Source organism: Colobus angolensis, unplaced genomic scaffold (assembly GCF_000951035.1).
Source record: "Colobus angolensis palliatus isolate OR3802 unplaced genomic scaffold, Cang.pa_1.0 Scaffold244, whole genome shotgun sequence".
NCBI lineage: Eukaryota > Metazoa > Chordata > Mammalia > Primates > Cercopithecidae > Colobus > Colobus angolensis.
This window is the reverse complement of record NW_012115644.1, coordinates 4246408-4266107: the sequence shown is the minus strand read 5'-3', so window position 1 is coordinate 4266107 and position 19700 is coordinate 4246408. Positions and strand designations below refer to the sequence as shown.

General features: G+C 38.3%; 1 protein-coding gene across 3 annotated transcripts in view; it reads right to left on the bottom strand.

Moving 5' to 3' along the window:
- Window positions 1–19700, bottom strand: part of EGF (epidermal growth factor) — a 100361-nt gene that overhangs the window by 44821 nt on the left and 35840 nt on the right. For 2 of the 3 annotated variants that reach the window (XM_011945761.1, XM_011945762.1), the window contains exons 6-10: window positions 8736–8861; window positions 7188–7310; window positions 5867–5989; window positions 4549–4674; window positions 3306–3442 (exon numbers count right to left, since the gene is read on the bottom strand). In XM_011945761.1, the coding sequence (XP_011801151.1) occupies window positions 3306–3442; window positions 4549–4674; window positions 5867–5989; window positions 7188–7310; window positions 8736–8861 (635 nt within the window). The remainder of the gene's footprint in view (window positions 1–3305; window positions 3443–4548; window positions 4675–5866; window positions 5990–7187; window positions 7311–8735; window positions 8862–19700) is intronic. The other variant, XM_011945763.1, reaches the window with a different exon arrangement.

The following is a 19700-nucleotide window of genomic DNA, read 5'->3' as shown; positions in this document are numbered from 1 at the left end:
GTGCACTCTACGATATCTGCACAATGACAAAATTGCCTAATGACACACCTGTCCTTAGTGATGCATGACTGCAATTTCATTTTAATTCATCCGTCTTGTTCAACAGAAGATTTCTTGCCCGCGCAAAGTTCTTTTTCAGTCTAGTATGCACCCTGTCACACAGGTACAAGAATTTCCATAAGACTGTTTAAAAATGACCCAAAGCAATATACAGCTACAATGCAATTCTTATCAAATTACCAACATCATTCTTCACAGAATTAGAAAAAAACAATCCTAAAATTCACATGGAACCAAAAATAAGCATGAAGAGCACAAACAATCCTAAGCAAAAAGAAATAAAGCTGGAGGCACCATAGTACCTGACTTTATACTATAAGGCTGTAGTAACCCAAACAGCATGGCACTAGTATAAAAACAGACACATAAACCAATGGAATGGAATAGAGAACCCAGATGCAAAGTCATATACCTACAACCAATTGATCTTTGACAAAGTCCACAAAAATATACACTGGGGAAAGGATATCTTATTCAATAAATTGTGCTGGGGAAATTAGAGTGCCACAAACAGAAGAATGAAACTGGACTCTTATCTCTTACCATATAAAAATTTAACTCGAGATGGATTAAAGACTTAGGTGTAAGCCCGACACTATAAAAATCCTAGAAGAAAACCTAAGAGAAACTCTTCTGGACATTTGCCTAGGCAAAGAATTCATGACTAAGCCCTCAAAAGGAAATGCAACAAAAACAAAGATAGACAAATGGGAATTAATTAAACTAAAAAGCTTCTGCACAGCAAAAGAAATAATCAACAGAGTAAACAGATAACCTACAGTATGGGAGAAAATACTTGCGAACAATGCAGTTCACAAAGGACTAATATCCAGAATCTATAAGGAACTCAAACAACCCATGAAGTAAAAAACAAATAACCCCATTAAAAAGTGGGCAAAGGACATAAACAGACGTTTTTCAAAAGAAGACATACAAGCAGCCTACAAACATATGAAAAAATGCTTAATATCACTAGTCATCAGAGAAATGAAAATCAAAACCACAATGAGATATCATCTTACACCCATCAGAATGGCTATTATTAAAAAGTTAAAAAACAACAGATGTTGGCATGGATGTGAAGAAAAAACCAACTCTTCTACATTCGTGGTGGGAATGTACATTTGCAATTCTCTAGGGAAAAAATATGGAGATTTCTCAAGAGCTAAAAATAGAATGACTTTTTAATCCAGCAATCCCACTACTCTGTATCTACCCAGTGGAAAAGAAAGTATATCAAAAAGACACCTGCACTTGTATGTTTATCACAGCACTATTCATAATAGCAAAGTCATGGAATCTAAGTGTCCATCAATGGATGAGTGGATTTTTAAAATGTGTCTCATATATACAACAGAATACTGCTCATAAAAAAGAATGAAATCATTATGAGCAGCAACATGGATGGAACTCAAAGGCATTATACTAAGTGAAACGACTCAAATAGAAATTCAAAAATTGCATGTTCTCACTTATATGTGGGGGCTAAACAATGGGTACACATGGACATACAGAGTGGAATAACAGACATTGGAGACTGCAAGGGTGGGAGGGTGCGGTGGGGGGTAACAGATGAAACACTACCTATGGGTACAATGTCCACTAGTCAGGTGATGGGTAAATTAAAAGCCCAGACTTCACCACTACACAATCTATCCATGTAAGAAAACTGTACTTATACCCCTAAACCTGTAAAAATTTACATATATATATATATGTATGTATGTATTTAAAGAGCTATGGGTCAGTTGATAATTTAATGATAGCATTGTAGAATTTTAACTATCAGTACACATATGTACATAAACTTACAATCAATAATGAGACTATTCAGAAAGTGGTAAGTTGTTAAATAATGGGTTACTCTTCTTTCTAAATGAAATAGAAAAGGTTATGTTTCATAAATACAAATGGGGTACTTCACTCCACTAGGACTGTGCTTCTCAAACTCTAATGTGCATAAGAATCACCTGAGAATATTACTAAAATGCAGATACTGATTTAGTGGTCAGGTGTGGAACCTGGAGACCTGCAGTTCTAATAACCTGCAGGTGTTGTTGACACTGATGGCTCAAAGATCACAATCTGAGTAGCAAGAAAATAAGAAAATTAACCCAAGAAACAAAAACCAGCCACCTGACTTAAAAGTCATTCTAGGTCTCCATATTCACCTGTTGTAAGAATACCGAATCTGCAGGAATAAAACTAGTTTGGTAATAAATGAATATTGAACTGTCTTTTTTCTATTAATTATTTTTTTCTGTTATTGTAACTGTTCTGTGGAACCATATAGATTCAGGTCAGGGAAAAGAAAGAATTGTTTGCTAGCATTCAATTGCAAAATTTTAATTTGCAAAAATACTTCTATTTGGCTACCAATCCATACCTATTAAATATAGAATCAATTTGCTTCACTTTGTTTCTTTTGGCCATTTACCAGACTGCTTCAAATCAGGAAGAAACAAAAGTCCAAAGTTTAAAAGCTATTATGTAAAAAAAATTATTAATAAAAGAATTAATGTACCACATAGTAATAACTAAATAATTATGCAGGGGAATTAATAACTATATAAATTTACCATTATTGGGTGATTAATCTCCAAAAGACACTGTAACATCATTTCAAGCACATTCTAACCTAGCACAGATACAACTAAGAAATTAGAGATCAAATGGCCAGCTGATATAGAAATTCTAAGTTACACACAAAACTCATATAAAATATTTATGTAAATAATGTTATTAGTTAGATTGCCATTCCCACATGAACTATACAACTTATGTTCCCTGATTTTCATGGTTAAGAGGTCACTGAATCTCCTCCCCTAGAAGACATATATCAAACACAAATTGCTAATCCATACTTCCTATGCCCCAAACCCAAACTTCCACTCCTCTCACTACCAGCAAGTAATCAAAAACCTGCTTATAAAGCTCCTTCTATGTGCATGACACTGGGCTAGTCTCACATCCTCATCTCCAAAGAGGAAACTAAACTGAAAATCCTGTGTAATCTTTTCCAACAAAACAGCTAATCTTAGCAAGGACTAGGGTAGTATTATGATAGCAAGAAAGTCCTTAAAATTTCTCAAGTATTACTCCAATATCTATATTTAACTTATTCTGTGCCTAATCATTCAGAGCTTAGCAGAGGATTTTCAAGTAGGTCAGGTCATTTGTTAGTATAAAATCCTCTACTCTGTCCTTAAAGCATGTCCACATCTGTTCAAGCAACAAAACCATACCTTATTTTCCACAGGGTCATGATCTAGGGCATAAACCATTCCCATCTGCTGGCTGAGCAGAGTTCCATAGTCTGTTCCATCAAAATGCATGTGTCGAATATCTTGAGAATTGGCAAACAGCAAATATGGTTGTGGTCCTGTTAACCAAATTTCAAATACGGCTGAATTTAAAACGTGCCTTAAAAACTAAGAGGCATGTCTTACTCTTCCCTTTCATTGTAACTTTTTACTCAATTTCTACAGTGCTTGTTTTCTTAATTTCCCTCTAGTGTGGCATAGGTGAAGACAGGCAAGAAGATGTCCTCTTCCAGGAGGTGACATATTGCCAGAATTTCATCTCTGGCTTCTTCCCTCTCCAGGTCTTTGCTTTTAAAAGTTACTTACTTATTGAAAGAGCAAGCATTAAATAACCAACACCATAGCTAAATGATGCAAGTCTTAGGGTTATACATCTTCTTGATTCACACATACTGAAACACAAATATTAGTAGATTACATACATTAATGTCTGAATAAGTAACTTTCCCTGGCCTGGGCACTTCTTGAAGGGAGGCATGATGATTTGAGTTAATGGCAAGACCCTTGATAATTTGAAGGATTTAGATTATGCTGTATTAATGAAGGTCCTGAGAAGTCAGCAGTATTAGGGTCTCACTAGGGCAAGGTGTACAGGATCATCATTATGTGATAGCATTGTGGGCATTATGTATTAAAAGCATAATGAACTTTCAGGAGATATTCAGTCAATTTGGTATAAATCTAGAATTTCCATGGCTGTTGAAGGATGCAAGAGATGTAATATCAGAAGACAAAAAAAAAAAATAGCTGAAGCGTAGAACTTTATATTAAATTTTGACATAAAAAGGACAGAATTTGTCAGTGTTATGATTATACTCACTGAAGAGATAAAAATCAAATCAATCAACAAATACTTATTAAATGCCTCTTAATTATAAAGTGTTTTAAAACTATTCTTGTCATGACTTTCTCATATACTAAAAATGTCCTATCTGATATTATGGCAAATCTTTGCTGGATGCTAATTAAGAATAGAAATATTATTTAAAAGCATGGTTACTAGTTATATTGTTATTATTCATATTATTCATACTTACAATGTGATTTGCTTTTCTTCCATTTCAAAAATACAAAACCATAAGCAATTAACTTTCCATCTTTCTAAACAAAAGGTTTTCATGAATCTTTTTTCAGGGACACAGTTCCAGACAGCCACAGCACTAACCTGAAGCTACACAGCTTTTTTTATCCAGTTGTAGGTCATACCCAGGAAAGCAATCACATTCCCAGGATACTGGGCTGAGAGAAATGCAGAGCTGGCTACATCCACCATTATCGGGTGAGGAACAACCTACAAAAACAATTGCTTGGTAATGATGCTATATCACCCAAAACATAATTATTTTTCATCAAAGGATGGGGGTGAGCCAACCATTTGTTGATTTTTTTTTTTTTTTTTTGAGATGGAGTTTCAGTCTTTCACCCAGGCTGGAAGTGCAATGGCGTGATCTCGGCTCACTGCAACCTCCGCCTCCAGGGTCCAAGCAATCCTCCTGCCTCAGGTTCCCAAGTAGCTGGCATTACAGGCACCCGCCACAACGCCTGGCTAATTTTTGTATTTTTAGTAGAGACAAGGTTTCACCATGTTGGTCAGGCTGGTCTCAAACTCCTGACCTCAGGAGATCTACCTGCCTCAGCCTCCCAAAGTGCTGGGATTACAGGTGTGAGCCACCACACCCAGCCCATATGTTGATTTTTAAAAACATTTCCACAATCATTCATATGACCGCAATCAAGGTTATTTTTCAGAGATAAAAATCAAAATGTCACAGTACCCTCCTTCCCTATAACCCAACATCTTGGATGTTAATCCTTCACATTCCAGCAGCCCTTGTCCTCCTATTCTACCAACGAGTTCAGGAGCAAGTGCACTGGCGGTTGGCTAGAACAAAAAATCCATTTGATGAGTTTGGCAGCTGGTCTAACTCTTCCTAGTAATTTTTTTCTCTCACACATTTTTAGCTGCTTGCCTTTGTTTTATTAGAAAATCAAAAAGCCACACACAACTCTTCTGCTAATTCTGAGTTACATCCAGTTATCTATATACTTAAGTCTCTATGAAGATAAAAGTAGAGAGGTGTTTATTAGGTGCAAGAAACAGACTAAGCACTCTGCATCTGAAGTCTCGTTTAATCGAGTAGGCAAGTATCAGTATCTCTGCAGTTGAAGAAACAGAGACCAAGAGAGGGCAAGTATCTAGACCAAAATCAAAACTGCTAGTAACTGGTAATACTAACTCAGGGCTGTCACACCTCAAAGCCCTTGCTTATAACCACTACACTATGCTGTCTAAACAAAAACAAAAACAAAAAAGCCAAAAACCGACAAAACTAAATTTAAATCTATGTTAATCTGTTGTATCAATATCTTTCAGTATACATTATTGGAAAATCGACTGTCCTTTGACAACAAGAGCAATTTTTAGATGTCACCGAGCAAATGTATGTTTTCAAACAAAAGGTAAATAAAGCAAATAAACTCACCGCTACATGTTTTCCCATCTCTCTCAAGCACTGAGCCTTCAGGACAGAAACATAAGGGACCTTCTGATGTCAGAACACAGTCATGGCTGCATTCAGACACATTGCTTGGACAGGAAACAAGTTCTAATTAATAAAGAAAAAGGTCAAGATTAGTGTTAAATCAGGTTTGTAAAAATTTATTGGCTGGGCGCGGTGGCTCAAGCCTGTAATCCCAGCACTTTGGGAGGCCGAGACGGGCGGATCACGAGGTCAGGAGATCGAGACCATCCTGGCTAACATGGTGAAACCCCGTCTCTACTAAAAAATACAAAAAACTAGCCGGGCGAGGTGGTGGGCGCCTGTAGTCCCAGCTACACGGGAGGCTGAGGCAGGAGAATGGCGTGAACCCGGGAGGCGGAGCTTGCAGTGAGCTGAGATCTGGCCACTGCACTCCAGCCCGGGCGACAGAGCGAGACTCCGTCTCAAAAAAAAAAAAAAAAAAAAAAAAAAATTTATTGCAATCAGTTTCTAATATTGCTAATATCGCCAGGTGATCCTCCTCCCTTGACCTCCCAATGTGTTGGGATTACAGGTGTGAGCCACTGTGCCTAACCTTAATTTTTTAATGTATAATAATGGTATTGTGGTTATGCCTGAAAATTAACTGGATATTAAATGATAGGAAGGAATTATAGTTAAGTTTTTTAGATATAATAATGTATCATGATTATGTTTTTTACATGCCTATCCTTTAGACATATACCATGAAATGTAGCACCCAATAGCTATTTTTAAAAATTAAAATAAAAAAGAGATAGACAATGAAATATAAGGTAATACAAAGAAACAGGAAAATATCAATAATAAATAGATGATAGATGATTTGTTTCCCAACCTTAGAGATTCTGCTTTGATAGGTCTGAAGTAGAGTCCAGTCGTCCATGGTTTTTGTTTTGTTTTGCTTTTTGAGACAGGGTCTCACTCCATCACCCAGGCTAAAGTGCAGTGCCTTGATTTCAGCTCACTGCAGCCTCCTCCTCCTGGTTCAAGTGATCCTTCTGCCTCAGCCTCCTGAGTAGCTGGGACCACTGGCATGGGCCAACATGCCTGGCTAATTTTATTTTATTTTATTTTATTTTTTGTATTTTAGTAGAGATAGGGTCTCACCATGTTGCCCAGGCTGGCAGTCATCCATGTTTTAAAAAGCCAAACAAAATAAAACTCCAAGGTAATTATGATGCACACTGCTGATTGAAGATCACCAACCCAGATCATAGCCACCTTAGAAACATATTGAAAATGAAGAAAAATAATGCAATAAATACTTGTTGCTATGACTTACGATGACATCGTTTCCCATCAGGAAGCAGAACAAATCCTACAGGGCATGTGCAGTAATAGGATCCAGGGGTGTTTTTACACCCAAGAGTACAGCCATGATTCCAAAAAGCACATTCATTAACATCTGCACAATGACAACAGCAAAATACATTCAAATGGCTATTTTTGAAAATAAGTTGTGCTATCACTAACAAGTCATCACAACGTAGGGTATCTCACATTTGTATATGCTGTAATTGATCATGGAAAGTCTGTTTTCCATACTCTAGCAAAAGGTAAAATAAGTCAATTCAATGATAATGAAAGCCATTTCTATTCTGTCATGTTTTATGCATTTTGTTTTCCCTGAGACAGAGTCTGGCTCTGTCACCCAGGCTGGAATGCAATGCCACGATCTCGGCTCACTGCAACCTCTGCTTCCCAAGATCAAGTGATCCTCCCACCTCAGCCTCCTGAGTAGCTGGGACTACAGGTGCACACCACAACCCTTGGCTAATTTTTATATTTTTTGTAAACAGGGGGTTTTGCTATGTTGCCCAGGCTGATCTTGAACTCTGGGATTCAAGTGATCTGCTTGCCTTGGCTTCCCAAAGCCCTGGGATTACAAGTGTGAGTCACCACGTCCGGCCCAGCTTATACTTTCAAACACAGATTTTCATATTAGAATTACCCTTGGAAAAAAGGTAGTATTATTTCCTTTGAAAAGATATACCATGACATTTAAGTTAGGGATTCTTGAAAGCTCTTTACAAGCTTAGGACATTTCCTATTGTGCTCTTCACCCTTCAAGACTGATCAGAGCCCTTTCCCTAAATGTGGAAACCTTCTCCAGCAGTTTTATTCTGGCTGAAGCCCCAGCCTTCCAGCTCACTGTTTCTATGCCATGGCTTTCACCCGCTGGTCCCACGTAACCAAGGGGTTATAATTAACAGGCAGATGCTAGATTTACCTGAGGTCTCACCCCAGCTAATTCCACTGGATGTGTGCTGCAGCCATTGGATTATTTTCATCACTAAACTACTGCACCTTCCAGGAAAAAGGACATAGTTTTTCTCCTGGGTTCATTGCACTTGGTCCAGAATCTGAAAACAGGAGGATCCCTAGACAACCAGACTGATTCAGTTTCCCAAGCTTCCTACTAGATCTTTTTGGGATAAGAGTCACATACTCTTTGAGAATCTTATGATCCCTATGAAACCACTCCCCTAAAAATGTACGCATACTGAAATTTTGCACACAAACGCAGAGGTTGGTAGAATCCACTTAGAGAATCCCTGCCTTATATCAACCCCTAAGCATCCTCTCAGAGTATTTGATCTACGCAAGATATGAAGAAGATAGGAAAGTATTATAAAGGCTTTACAAACAAGAAAAAATAAATAAAAAATAGTCTTCAGAGGTTGTGCGGGGGAGGGGGAGAATGGACTTGAAGTCGGTTTTCCATTGACGTTCTGGCTAGCCCACTGAAGGCAAGCCACTGCCTCAGCTGGGCATTCCTCCCCTCAAGCAGCGACTCTTCCATTACCTTCACAGTACTTCCGGTCATTACCTTCACAGTACTTCCGGTCTCGACTTGAGGCGTATCCCTCTGCACACGTGCACAAGTGTGACTGGGCGTCTTGCCCACACACAGTGCTGCTGTGGTTTCCCTTCCTCGATTTGTGAAGTTTCTGCTCTAAAAGAGAAGATGCTTTATTTGGAGTGAAGCCGTGTTTTGACAGAGGACACTGCTAAATCTCTTCCTGATTCTTAAGAGGTCTTATCTCTCTGCAACGTCTGCAGCCGCATCTCTCACGGAGGCAAACTTAGCCAGAGCCCAGATTCCCCAGCATCCCAAAGCCCACTTTTTTCTCCAATTGTATTACTTCTCCAACACCTCTCAGGATTGGGTGTCCTGAGTAGCTGGAGATGTCATTTCTTAGGTTGCGAATACTAAACACTACTTATTAGCTTTTTCATTCTAATTTACTTTTATCACAAAAAAGCAAACAAATTCTGCAAATGAAATAAATGAAATAATCTGCTTAAGAAACTAAAACAGATTCAAACCTAAGAAGACTTTTTTTTCTGAGACTAGGTCTCCCTCTGTTGCCCAGGCTGAAGTGCAGTGGCACGATCTTGGCTCACTGCAACCTCAGCCTCCTGTGTTCAAGCGATTCTCCTACCTCAGCCTCCCAAGTAGCTGGGATTATAGGCGCACACCACCACACCCGGCTAATTTTTGTATTTTTAGTAGAGACAGGTTGACCAGACTGGTGTCAAACTCCTGACCCCAAAGTGTTGGGATTACAGGCATGAGCCACCATGCCTGGCCAAGAATACTTTTTAAGTGTAATATTTATAGGTTAGCTATGTAAGCTATTTAGCTGTTTTTAATATCATTATTTAACGAACATCTTTCAGACTCAATATATACCATTGCTATATCTCTGCTCCTCAAATTTCTGAAGTTATTGCTGCCAGCGTCCCATATGTTCAAAATATCCCATAATAAATCGTAAAATCTTTGCTCAGTGAGTTGGGTGCTTGGGTTGAATTAGCCAGCTATATTGAACAAGTGGTCAATTTTGTACCATTGATTTTCAGAGCCAGAATCAAGCGCTAAACTAGTAACACCTACAGTTGGCCCTCCATATCTGTGGATTCAACCAACCCAGGACTGAAAATATTTGGGAAAAAAATTCCACAAAGCAAAGTTCCAGAAAACAAAACATGAATTTGCCATATGCCAAGCACTATGTTGAATTCACAGGAATGAAGTGATGTAGGCATTGTATTAGGTATTATAAGTAATTTAGAGATGATTTAAAGTATATGGAAGGATGTGCCTAGGTTATATACAAATACACCATTTTATATTAGGGACTTAAGCACTTGCAGATTTGGGTGTCTTGGGGGATACCAATCCCCCACGAATACTGGGGGACAACTACATATCTCTTTCCAAAAAGTTAATGAGATTTTTGTTTCTTTTGCACCTTATTTTTTGCCCATTTTAAAAACAATAGGACCATTGTAAAATACTATGAGAAATACAGAATTAAGCTTAAGTGTAAGGGCAGATACCTAGAATGCAGATAGATACAGAGGCCAGAGGTCTGGCAAGAGGTGAAGGCCAAGGAAAACTACTGGGGTCATGGATTCTGAAGCCACAGCATTTTTAAAATCAGCTAGAGTTGATGTATCATGGAAACTGCTGAGGACCTGAGGAAAGGACTGCTGAGAACACCACCACTACTGGGAAGGACACAGGAAACAAATCAGCAAGAGCCTGAGCAAAGCGGGCAGAGGACCTGAGACTGTTCTCCAAGTAGGCCTGGTTTCTCTGATCTGTTTATCTACTAATAAAGAAATCTCCTCTGTCTGTATCGATTTCCCTCTATTTCAAAACTCAAAAGATAAAATTTCAACAAATTTAATTAAAGGATCAAATTAGCTTTTATTTGGGATTCATGAATTGGGCAACATCTTGTCTAAAAATAGACAGATGCTACACTGGCTGTGGCAGCACAGTCAGTTTTGTGATATCGCTTGAGCAGGAACAAGAAAACAGCATGACACATACCATGGATTGGTTAATATCAGTTTACTTCAGGTTACTTTCCTCATAAAGGTTAAACCAGATGGGATTTCCTTATGATACCAGTTAAAGCTGACCTGTTTGGGGATTTGGCTATCATCTCTGTCCTGATACCTCAGGGGGGTCAGATAAACAAGTTAGTTTTGGTTTGGTGATTGGAATTTTAGCATGAGTGACTTCAGTTTGGTTTAGTCTGTTGGGGCCAATTGCAGGAGCTCAGTCCAAATCAGTTGCCTCCCACAAATTTTTTTTAACATCACTAGACATGACCAATAACAGTAAGATTCAGTAGAAACATATTCTTGCCCCCTTGAGAATGTCCCTAGTGTACATTGAGATCACCAGAGAGTATGCCACCCTCTAAAGATTCTGATTTGGTAAATCAAAGGCTCAGGAATCTGCATTTTTACAGAATTAGGAGTGATTATGATGTCAGGAGGCTGCTTCACACACTTTGAGAAGCACTGGCCTAATGTACTAGTGAAACATTACACCTTCATCTTAATTACAAGTAGTTACTTTTAGCTAGTTTGTGTTATTTCCTTAGTTATTTTGAATCTGTTGTTTCAATTCTCTTTACAGAATTAAATGCAAAATCAGTCTTGTTAACTCTCAATACCATTGCAGTATTACCTGCTAAATCAGTTAAGATTTACATTGAATGATCTTGTGGATAATTGATTCCAAAAATTGTATTTCTTGCCTATGGTTTTTATGCCAATTATACATGTATAGTTACATTATTTTTCATGTTCTATATGTTTCAGTTAAACTATCAAAATTTTAAGCAAAATTAAAAATAAAATGGCCTAAATTTTAAAAGTGAATGACTAAAATTGGAAACTTGTAAATATTGAAGACAAAATTCATCCACTTTAAATTTCTTTTTAAAAAGCAGTAATATGTTTAACTTATTTTTATGAACTTTACAAGTTAACAACAACAAAAATCCAGAAAGGTTTGAGTTGGCCTTTTAATAGCACTGAAATGCAACCACTTTCTTGAGGTAACAAAAAATTGAAACACTATGCTTCTTACAAAAATCTTTCCTCTGCCCTATAAAAATCTTTCCAAACTCAGCGTGCTGGATGATTACTGGATTACGAATCAGGAAAACTGAATTTTGTCTTGGTTCTTCCTTTTACAGCATATCACTTTATCTCTTTGACCTAAGTTTCCTAATTCACAAAATAAACTTGTTGAAATAGATATTTGCTGAGATCCCTCTTTTAAAAAAATTCTATAGTTATAAACAGAATTAAATGTTTGTGATAAATTCTTCTGAGTTTATACCTCTAAAGATTATCAAACCTTAATTACTGCTTATAGTATGGTAACAGAGAATCAAACTATCTAATGAAGAAAATGACTATTGTCTCAGGTATTGAAAATGCTTTGCTCTTCTAGATCCAATATATTTTTTTCTTTTTTCCCATACCTTTCTACTACCTCTCACCTGGATTTGTATCTGTTCTTATCATGATCATCACCATTGTCACCACCACAATTGTGTACATGCATCTTTTTTCCATTGATAAACTTCTGAGGCCAAGGCATGTACCCTATTCACAGTTATAGTCCCAGTAACACCTAGCATGGTGCTTTTTACAACATAGTCATCCAGTAAACGTTTAGAATACATCCACAAAAAACCCCTGTGATCATGTCACCTGCAACCTAACTCCCTATTTGTTTTTTCCTCAAAATTCCAATCAACCTTAGAGCTGGAACTCAAAACAGTTTGTCACAAGATGCTAGCCTAGTACTTTTTCCACTGTACCATGCTGCTGATGGTTTTAGTGATGCTTATTGACAATATACATCTCTCTTCAGTAATGGACATAGGCAGGAAAGAAATCACTATTCTCCTCTGCCTAGTTGTGCTGATGACATGACCTGAATTCAGACACTAAACACTTTAAAAGGTCATTTTAGCTGGTGGCAAAACACAGAGGATTGAGGGTTATATTTTCTTTAATCTCCTTAATCTTCTGCTGTTCTTTAGCTTCAAAATAGGCCAAAGCTAGCACTGAGAATGCTGCTGCTGACCTCAGATAACACCCCTTCTGAGAGCTGAGCAATAAGGCTTAATTACCTCTGAGATCATTAAAGCTCCTAATCATGGAATTTAATGTCCACCACCAACTGCACCTTCAATAACTGCCTGGCTAGCACACAGGCACTCATGGGCTTTACTACAGCACAGAGAATCTGTAGATTTTACCCTGGCCCAGTTCTGAAACAATGCACTTGGGATTCCCTTTCCTGTTTTTTCCCACTGATCACATCTTTGTCTACCTCAAATTCCATGTAAGACGCACCTCATCAACAAAGCCTTTCTAGTCTCTTCCATTCAAACTCATTAACTTTAGTCATTCTAAAGTCATAACTACATATTTGGCATCCCCAGTATTTAGCACACAACAATAAAAATTTTGAACACTTTGTAAAGTATTTATATTATCACATTTCATTTTCATAACAAGCCCTTGAGCTATACAGAGCAAGTGCCATCTTCCATTTTACAGATTAGGAAATAGTGCCTTGTTAAGGATCATACAGAAAATAGAGTGTAGAACTGGGATGCTATTCCAAGCCTTCTGACTGTAACCCCCCTCTTTTTACCAGATACGTACAATTCTATGTGTGTGTGTTTATATTTATGCATTTGTATAAATATAAACATGCACATAAAATATATGTTAGTTTTATGAAATGTCTGTAAAAACCTGGTTATATTTTTGCTTCATTTATTGTCTTCATCTTTAATGAGTTCTCAATAAATGACTGCCTCAACTTCCTCAACAAACTTCTCAGACTGAACAGTATAGCAGTTTACTCTTGTCAGCTGATAGAAATACAAGGAAGAAAATACAAGAATGGCCATTCTGTGCTATTGAAATTCCTAATTACAGTAAAAAAAAAAGAAAAACAAAAAAATCACCTAGCCAGAATTTAGCCACATGGTATGATACCCATCTGTACCCTTTTAGGAATCAAAAAGTAAATGAATCAACAAACTTAAAGCACTTTAAAAATAATGCTTTTGGCCAGGCGCAGTGGCTCATACCTGTAATCCCAGCACTTTGGGAGGCCAAGGCGAGCAGATTACCTGAGGTCAGGAGTTGGAGACCAGCCTGGTCAACATAGTGAAACCCCATCTCTACTAAAAATACAAAAATTAGCTGGGTGTAGTGGCGCATGCCTGTAGTCCCAGCTACTTGGAAGGCTGAGACATGAGAATTGCTTGAACCTGGGAGGTGGAGGTTGCAGTGAGCCGAGATCATGCCACTGTACTCCAGCATGGGTGACAGAGCAAGACTCCATAGCTAAATAAATAAATAAATGAATAAAAATAATGCTTTTAACTCTTAGAAGAGCCCTTCAGGCCCATTGAGTCTTTTCTTATTGTATTCTCATTTCTGGCAGTTTGGTTGCCCATAGCAGGAAGATGGAAAATACAAGCCATGACATATGTACAACTATTATGTATCCATAATTAAAAATACATTTTAAAAAGACAAGGTGTATATGCCTCCACTCCCATTGTTACCACCACACCCCACCCACATTCATCAATGGCAGAAGTGGCTGCATGAGTCCAGTGTTTTTTCTCACTGAGCCCAGATGTAGCCTTATTCTTGCATTCCAGATTGCCAGTGTCAATGGCTGCAAGACAGTAGGTAATTTCCCACACAGACTAGAAACCCTAGGTCAGGGTTCCTTCCAGAGACAGATAGTACAATTTGAGTATCAAAACAGTAGCAATTACAGTGAATAAAAATGTCAATTATTTTTTAAAATCCATGACTTTATAGAGATGCTTAAAGAAAAAGTGACCTTTGGAGGATGCTGGAGGGTTAGGACACTAACTCTTTATTTTGAAAACAGGTAAATTAAGAAATAGGATCAAATACTGAATTACCTTTCCTGCAAAAGCTCCTCCTCCAAAGGACAATCATATATTTGATTTGGAAAGGCTCCTCTTTGTATAAGAATCCCAGCTAATATATGCATAAACCGTGATAGAATTAGAACGTCAATTGCCTGCTTTGAACCTCTAACAAAAAATGGCTCCAGGCAATGATAATCAATAGATTCTAAAACCATTAAGCAAAAGACTGATGGGGAACTTGCAGTGGCTGGACCATGCTAGTGAACTCTGAAATGCTAATTAATTTTGAACATCCTGAAAAAGAATAAGAACCAGCCCATGTGCCTTTTAATGTGGTACAGCGGGGAAGCTTACAGAACCAACTGCAGTGCCACCCATAAAGCATTCTTGCAAACAATCTAATTCTGATCAGATTTCTAAGCCTAAACTACCAGTTTATAGGTAACAAGGAAATTAGAGAAACATGTTAAATGACACATGGGGATATAATCTGCAAAATCCAGAATGTGAAAAATTCTACAGGACTAATGATCTGGTTTCCTGAACAAACAAATGGCAAGAAAAAGCCTCAGGTTAGAAAATAAACAGAGGCCACAGCCAGGTATGTGAAAACCTGCAAGATGTGAGAGCCAGCAGCAAGAAAGAAAACATAAAAATGATAAAGAGCAATTTCAAGAATTTAAAAGACATTTCAAATGGCAGCCATTGGTGTCAGGGCAAACCCAGCTTTGCTCCAAACCAGTGCTATGCTTGCTGCAATGGCATGTATCCTTGTAAATGTGACTCTAGTCACTAAGAAAATGTCAATAACTATAAATGATGTTAAGAAAATACAGCAATCCATATTCTACTAATAGTTCCATGAAGAATAACAGAATTTTATGTGTTTAAACTAATAATTTAAAATTATATGAACTAAATATTTATCTTTCTAGGATGATTCTTTTCCAGGGGTTTCAAAATAACCAAGATTTTATAGTAGACACTCCAGCAACAAAATAATCAAAACGAATTAGACTCCCACCTTGGCAATTTTAGCTATACTAATTGCTTCCAGAAGCAAGTACATTTCCAGGTGGGCACAATTATCCTTCATGAACCCACAGAATTAAATTCAGTCATCTTTTTGTGCATGAAATGAATGTAAAGCATTTTACACAGTATTAGTAATAAATAACCTTCATTCCCCAAAGAATATGCTTTTGAAGCTCTCTTACAACTTAAAACTGAAATCTACATTTAAAGAATACAGAAAAAGGCAAAAATATTTGGACCTTTTACAACATAGTACCTACGAGCAATAAACTAGTTGTAAAATCCCAGAAGTTGAACTTGAAATACTTGTCATTAAGATGTGTACAAAAATGTTCCCACACTATTTCTGAGATTGGTATAATAGTGTAGGTGTCAGGGCAGCCAGGATATCTGGCTAATAAGTTTAATCATGCCAACAAAAAATGTGGGATTCATCCTGTGCCTGTTTTCGGACAGCCAGGGGAGAAGCAAGAGAGAAAGAGAAAGACTTCAAGTTCCTGAAATTGAAAAAAAAAATTAAAGAAAAATTTAAAAGGAAAAAGAGAAATAAGATTTTGACTCCATGATCTGTGCAAACTGAAGTACTTAACTACCGGGAGGCCATGAATAAATAATGATACGCAGAATTACAGGCTTTCCCAAAACAAATAAGGCACATGTAAAATATGAAATGATAGATAATAGAGTGTATTTGGAGACACAGAATGGTATCAGTCTGCCTGGGTTCAAATCCCAATTCCACCACCCTGTGACCTTCAACAAGATATTGTGACGTCTCTAAACCTCAGAACTTTTAATTTATAATATTACACTAATTATCACAATTAATAGAGCTGTTGTAAAGATGAAGTGAGATATTGTAAGGAAAGTCCTTAAATTATCACAAGAACAGATAATTTGGTACACATGCAATAATTATGGGATCTCTGTGAGCCAAGAAGTTGCATGTACTTAGATGGGTTATTTCAAATTCTAATTGAAACAAACAGACAACAAAAAAAAAAACCTATGTACTCAGATATTACATATCTTTAAAATTTTTCCTTATTATATTATTTAGGAGATAGAGTGCCAAAGAATTTTTTTTCGCTTGTTTTTTTTTTTTTTTTCCAGGGGGGTGGGGTTTGAGATGGAGTCTTGCTCTGTTGCCCAGACTAGAGTGCAGTGGCCTGATCTCGGCTCACTGCAACCTCTGCCTCCCGAGTTCAAATGGTTCTCCTGCCTCAGCCTCCCAAATAGCTGGGATTACAGGTGGACACCACCACACCCAACTAATTTTTGTATTTTACTTTATTTTATTTTTTTAGTAGAGACAGGGTTTCACCATGTTGTCCAGGCTGGCCTCAATCTCCTGACCTCAAGTGATCCACCCACCTTGGCCTCCCAAGGTGCTGGGATTACAGGTATGAGCCACTGCACCTGGCTCGCTTGTTTTTTCAACTCTTGTTTATTAAAGTCGTTTAGGCATTGGGAATGCAATGGAGAGTTGTATTCTCTGTCCTCCAAGGACTAAAGAATATAAAAAGACAGATAACTACAGCAAAGTATGGTAAGTGTCATATGATTGGGGAAATTCTCTGAGAACACATTCTCCGGAACAGCTAACTTTGGCTCGCAGTGGATCAAGGAAGGTGTTCCTGAAGGAAGTCATGTTGGACCTCAAAGAATGAGGGGAGACAGCCAGTGAAGGGACAGAGGTGGTGAGTTCCTGAGTATGCAGACCGGGCTGGAGAAGAGAGTAAGTGTACTTCATGAAAGGAAAGTACATCTTTGAGAATGGTTGCAACAGAGAATGTAATACAAACAAGGGTTGAGAGAAGAAGCTGAGAAATGAGCAGAAGGCTTGGTGAGCCTGAGGAAGAGACTACACTTTAATTATTGGTGTCAGCAGATTTTAATCAAACAGTGACATGACTGGGCCTTCTTTTTTGAGGGATTATGTTCCCTGCAGCAGAGAAAATGGAGACAGGGATACTAGTCAGGAGGATGCTGGAGAGAGAAACCTGCGGGAAGGTCACAGTGGTTAGATCGTAAAGGGTAGAATTGTTGGGATGAGAGTGAGGAGGATGAAGGAACAGGCAACTCCTCGGTTTTTGCTTTAGGAGATGGGGTGGAGAGTGACGCCATTCACTGAGTTGATTACACTAGAGGGAGAGAAGCTGAGGAAGAGGGAGGTGAAAGCTGGTAGGTCAGTTATTTTCTCTGAGTCTGAAACACTTGGAAGAAATCCAAGTAGACATGCTTACAAGGCAGATAATTATAAGGGCCTTGATAAGGATATTTTTACTGAGCCCAAACACATACATTTTATGGGCCTACTGCAGGACCCTGAGCTTGGAAGGTGCAGACAGCAAGCAGGTATGGCCCAGAAGAAGGACCAGGGCAACTGCTCTTTAGGAAACTGGTCAGATTATCAGAAAACAGCCTGATGGTGCAACTGTGGCTCTATTACTTGGACTTGGGGTGCAGCATGCAGATATATCTGCAGCATGAAGCTCCTCCAGAACGAGACAACCTGAATCTACAAGCCAAGGACTTGTTCAAACCAACAAACCAATCTTCCACGTGAAGTTCTGTGGCTTTGCCTTTGTAAACCCCTGCCTTGCCTTGGCCAGGCAGTCTTCACCAGGGCTGCTCCTTTTTATATATTATGAATAAATTCCCATGTTTAAAGTCAATTATCTCTGTAGCTTATCTCTGCAGCAGATCTTTGCAACTTGACACTCATTATGCCTGAGTCCTTTTTAAAAAAAAATTTATCTAGAGCCCCCCCCACCCCCCGCAGAAAAGAGGTCTGAACTACAAATAATAGATTCAAGAGTCCTGTGGGCTGCTGCATAGGAAGTAAAACAGAAAAATGACATGGGTTGTGTCACTGTTAGAGAGTAATGATGCACATAACCATATGAATGTTTCTGAGCAATTCCACTCGAGAAAAAACTCATTCAACTTTATTGAACACACCATCTCTAAATTGCTTGACCCCGAAAGGTTTTTTCCCCTAAGTAACTTCATTAAATCCCATAGAACTAGAGTTCTGAGGCCAGTCACTGTGACTCATGCCTGTAATCCCAGCACTTTGAGAGGTCAAGGCGGGTGGATCACCTGAGGTCAAGAGTTTAAGACCAGCCTGGCCAATATGGCAAAACCCCCTCTCTACTAAAAATACAAATTAGCTGGGCATGGTGGTGGGTGCCTGTAATCCCAGTGACTCAGGAGGCTGAGGCAGAGAGAATTGCTTAAAACCCAGAAGGCGGAGGTTGCAATGAGCTGAGATTGCACCACTGCACTCCAGCCTCGGCAATAGAACGAGACTCTGTCTCAAAAAAAAAAAAGTACTATAGTTTTGTAGAACATGCTTTGATAAATGATAGCTTAGGCATTTTGCAAAAGTAAGTTTATTGATATTCATATTTGTGTAAATATTTATATTTTATAACAAAAATAATATCAACCAGATTATATAATTTTTCTGTTATTTCTTCATTGAAGTAGTTTCACTACTAAATGCTTTGTAAAGCAAAGTACTACATTCTAGATCACCAGCGGAGCTGCAATTTAGGCATAATATCCATGAGGAGCTAACCAGCCTCTAGAGAAGTATGTCTTTACATCTGAAGGATGGGCTGGGCACAGTGGCTCATGCCTGTAACCCCAGGACTTTGGGAGGCTTAGGCAGGCAGATCGCTTGAGTTCAGGAGGTTGAGACCAGCCTGGGCGATATGGTGAAACCCCGCATCTACCAAAAATACAACAAAATTAGCCAGATGTGGTGATGCACGCCTGTAATCCCAGCTACTCAGGAGGCTGAGGCAGGAGGATTGCTTGATGCCAGGAGATGGAGGTTGCAGTGAGCTGAGATTGCACCATTGCACTCCAGCCTGGGCAACAGAGCCAGACTTCATCTCAAAAAATAAAAATAAAAATAAAAACTGAAGGATGTCAGACACATTGAAAACCTGATAAAATTTATATACCATCTCCCTAGGTGGAACAGTGCATAT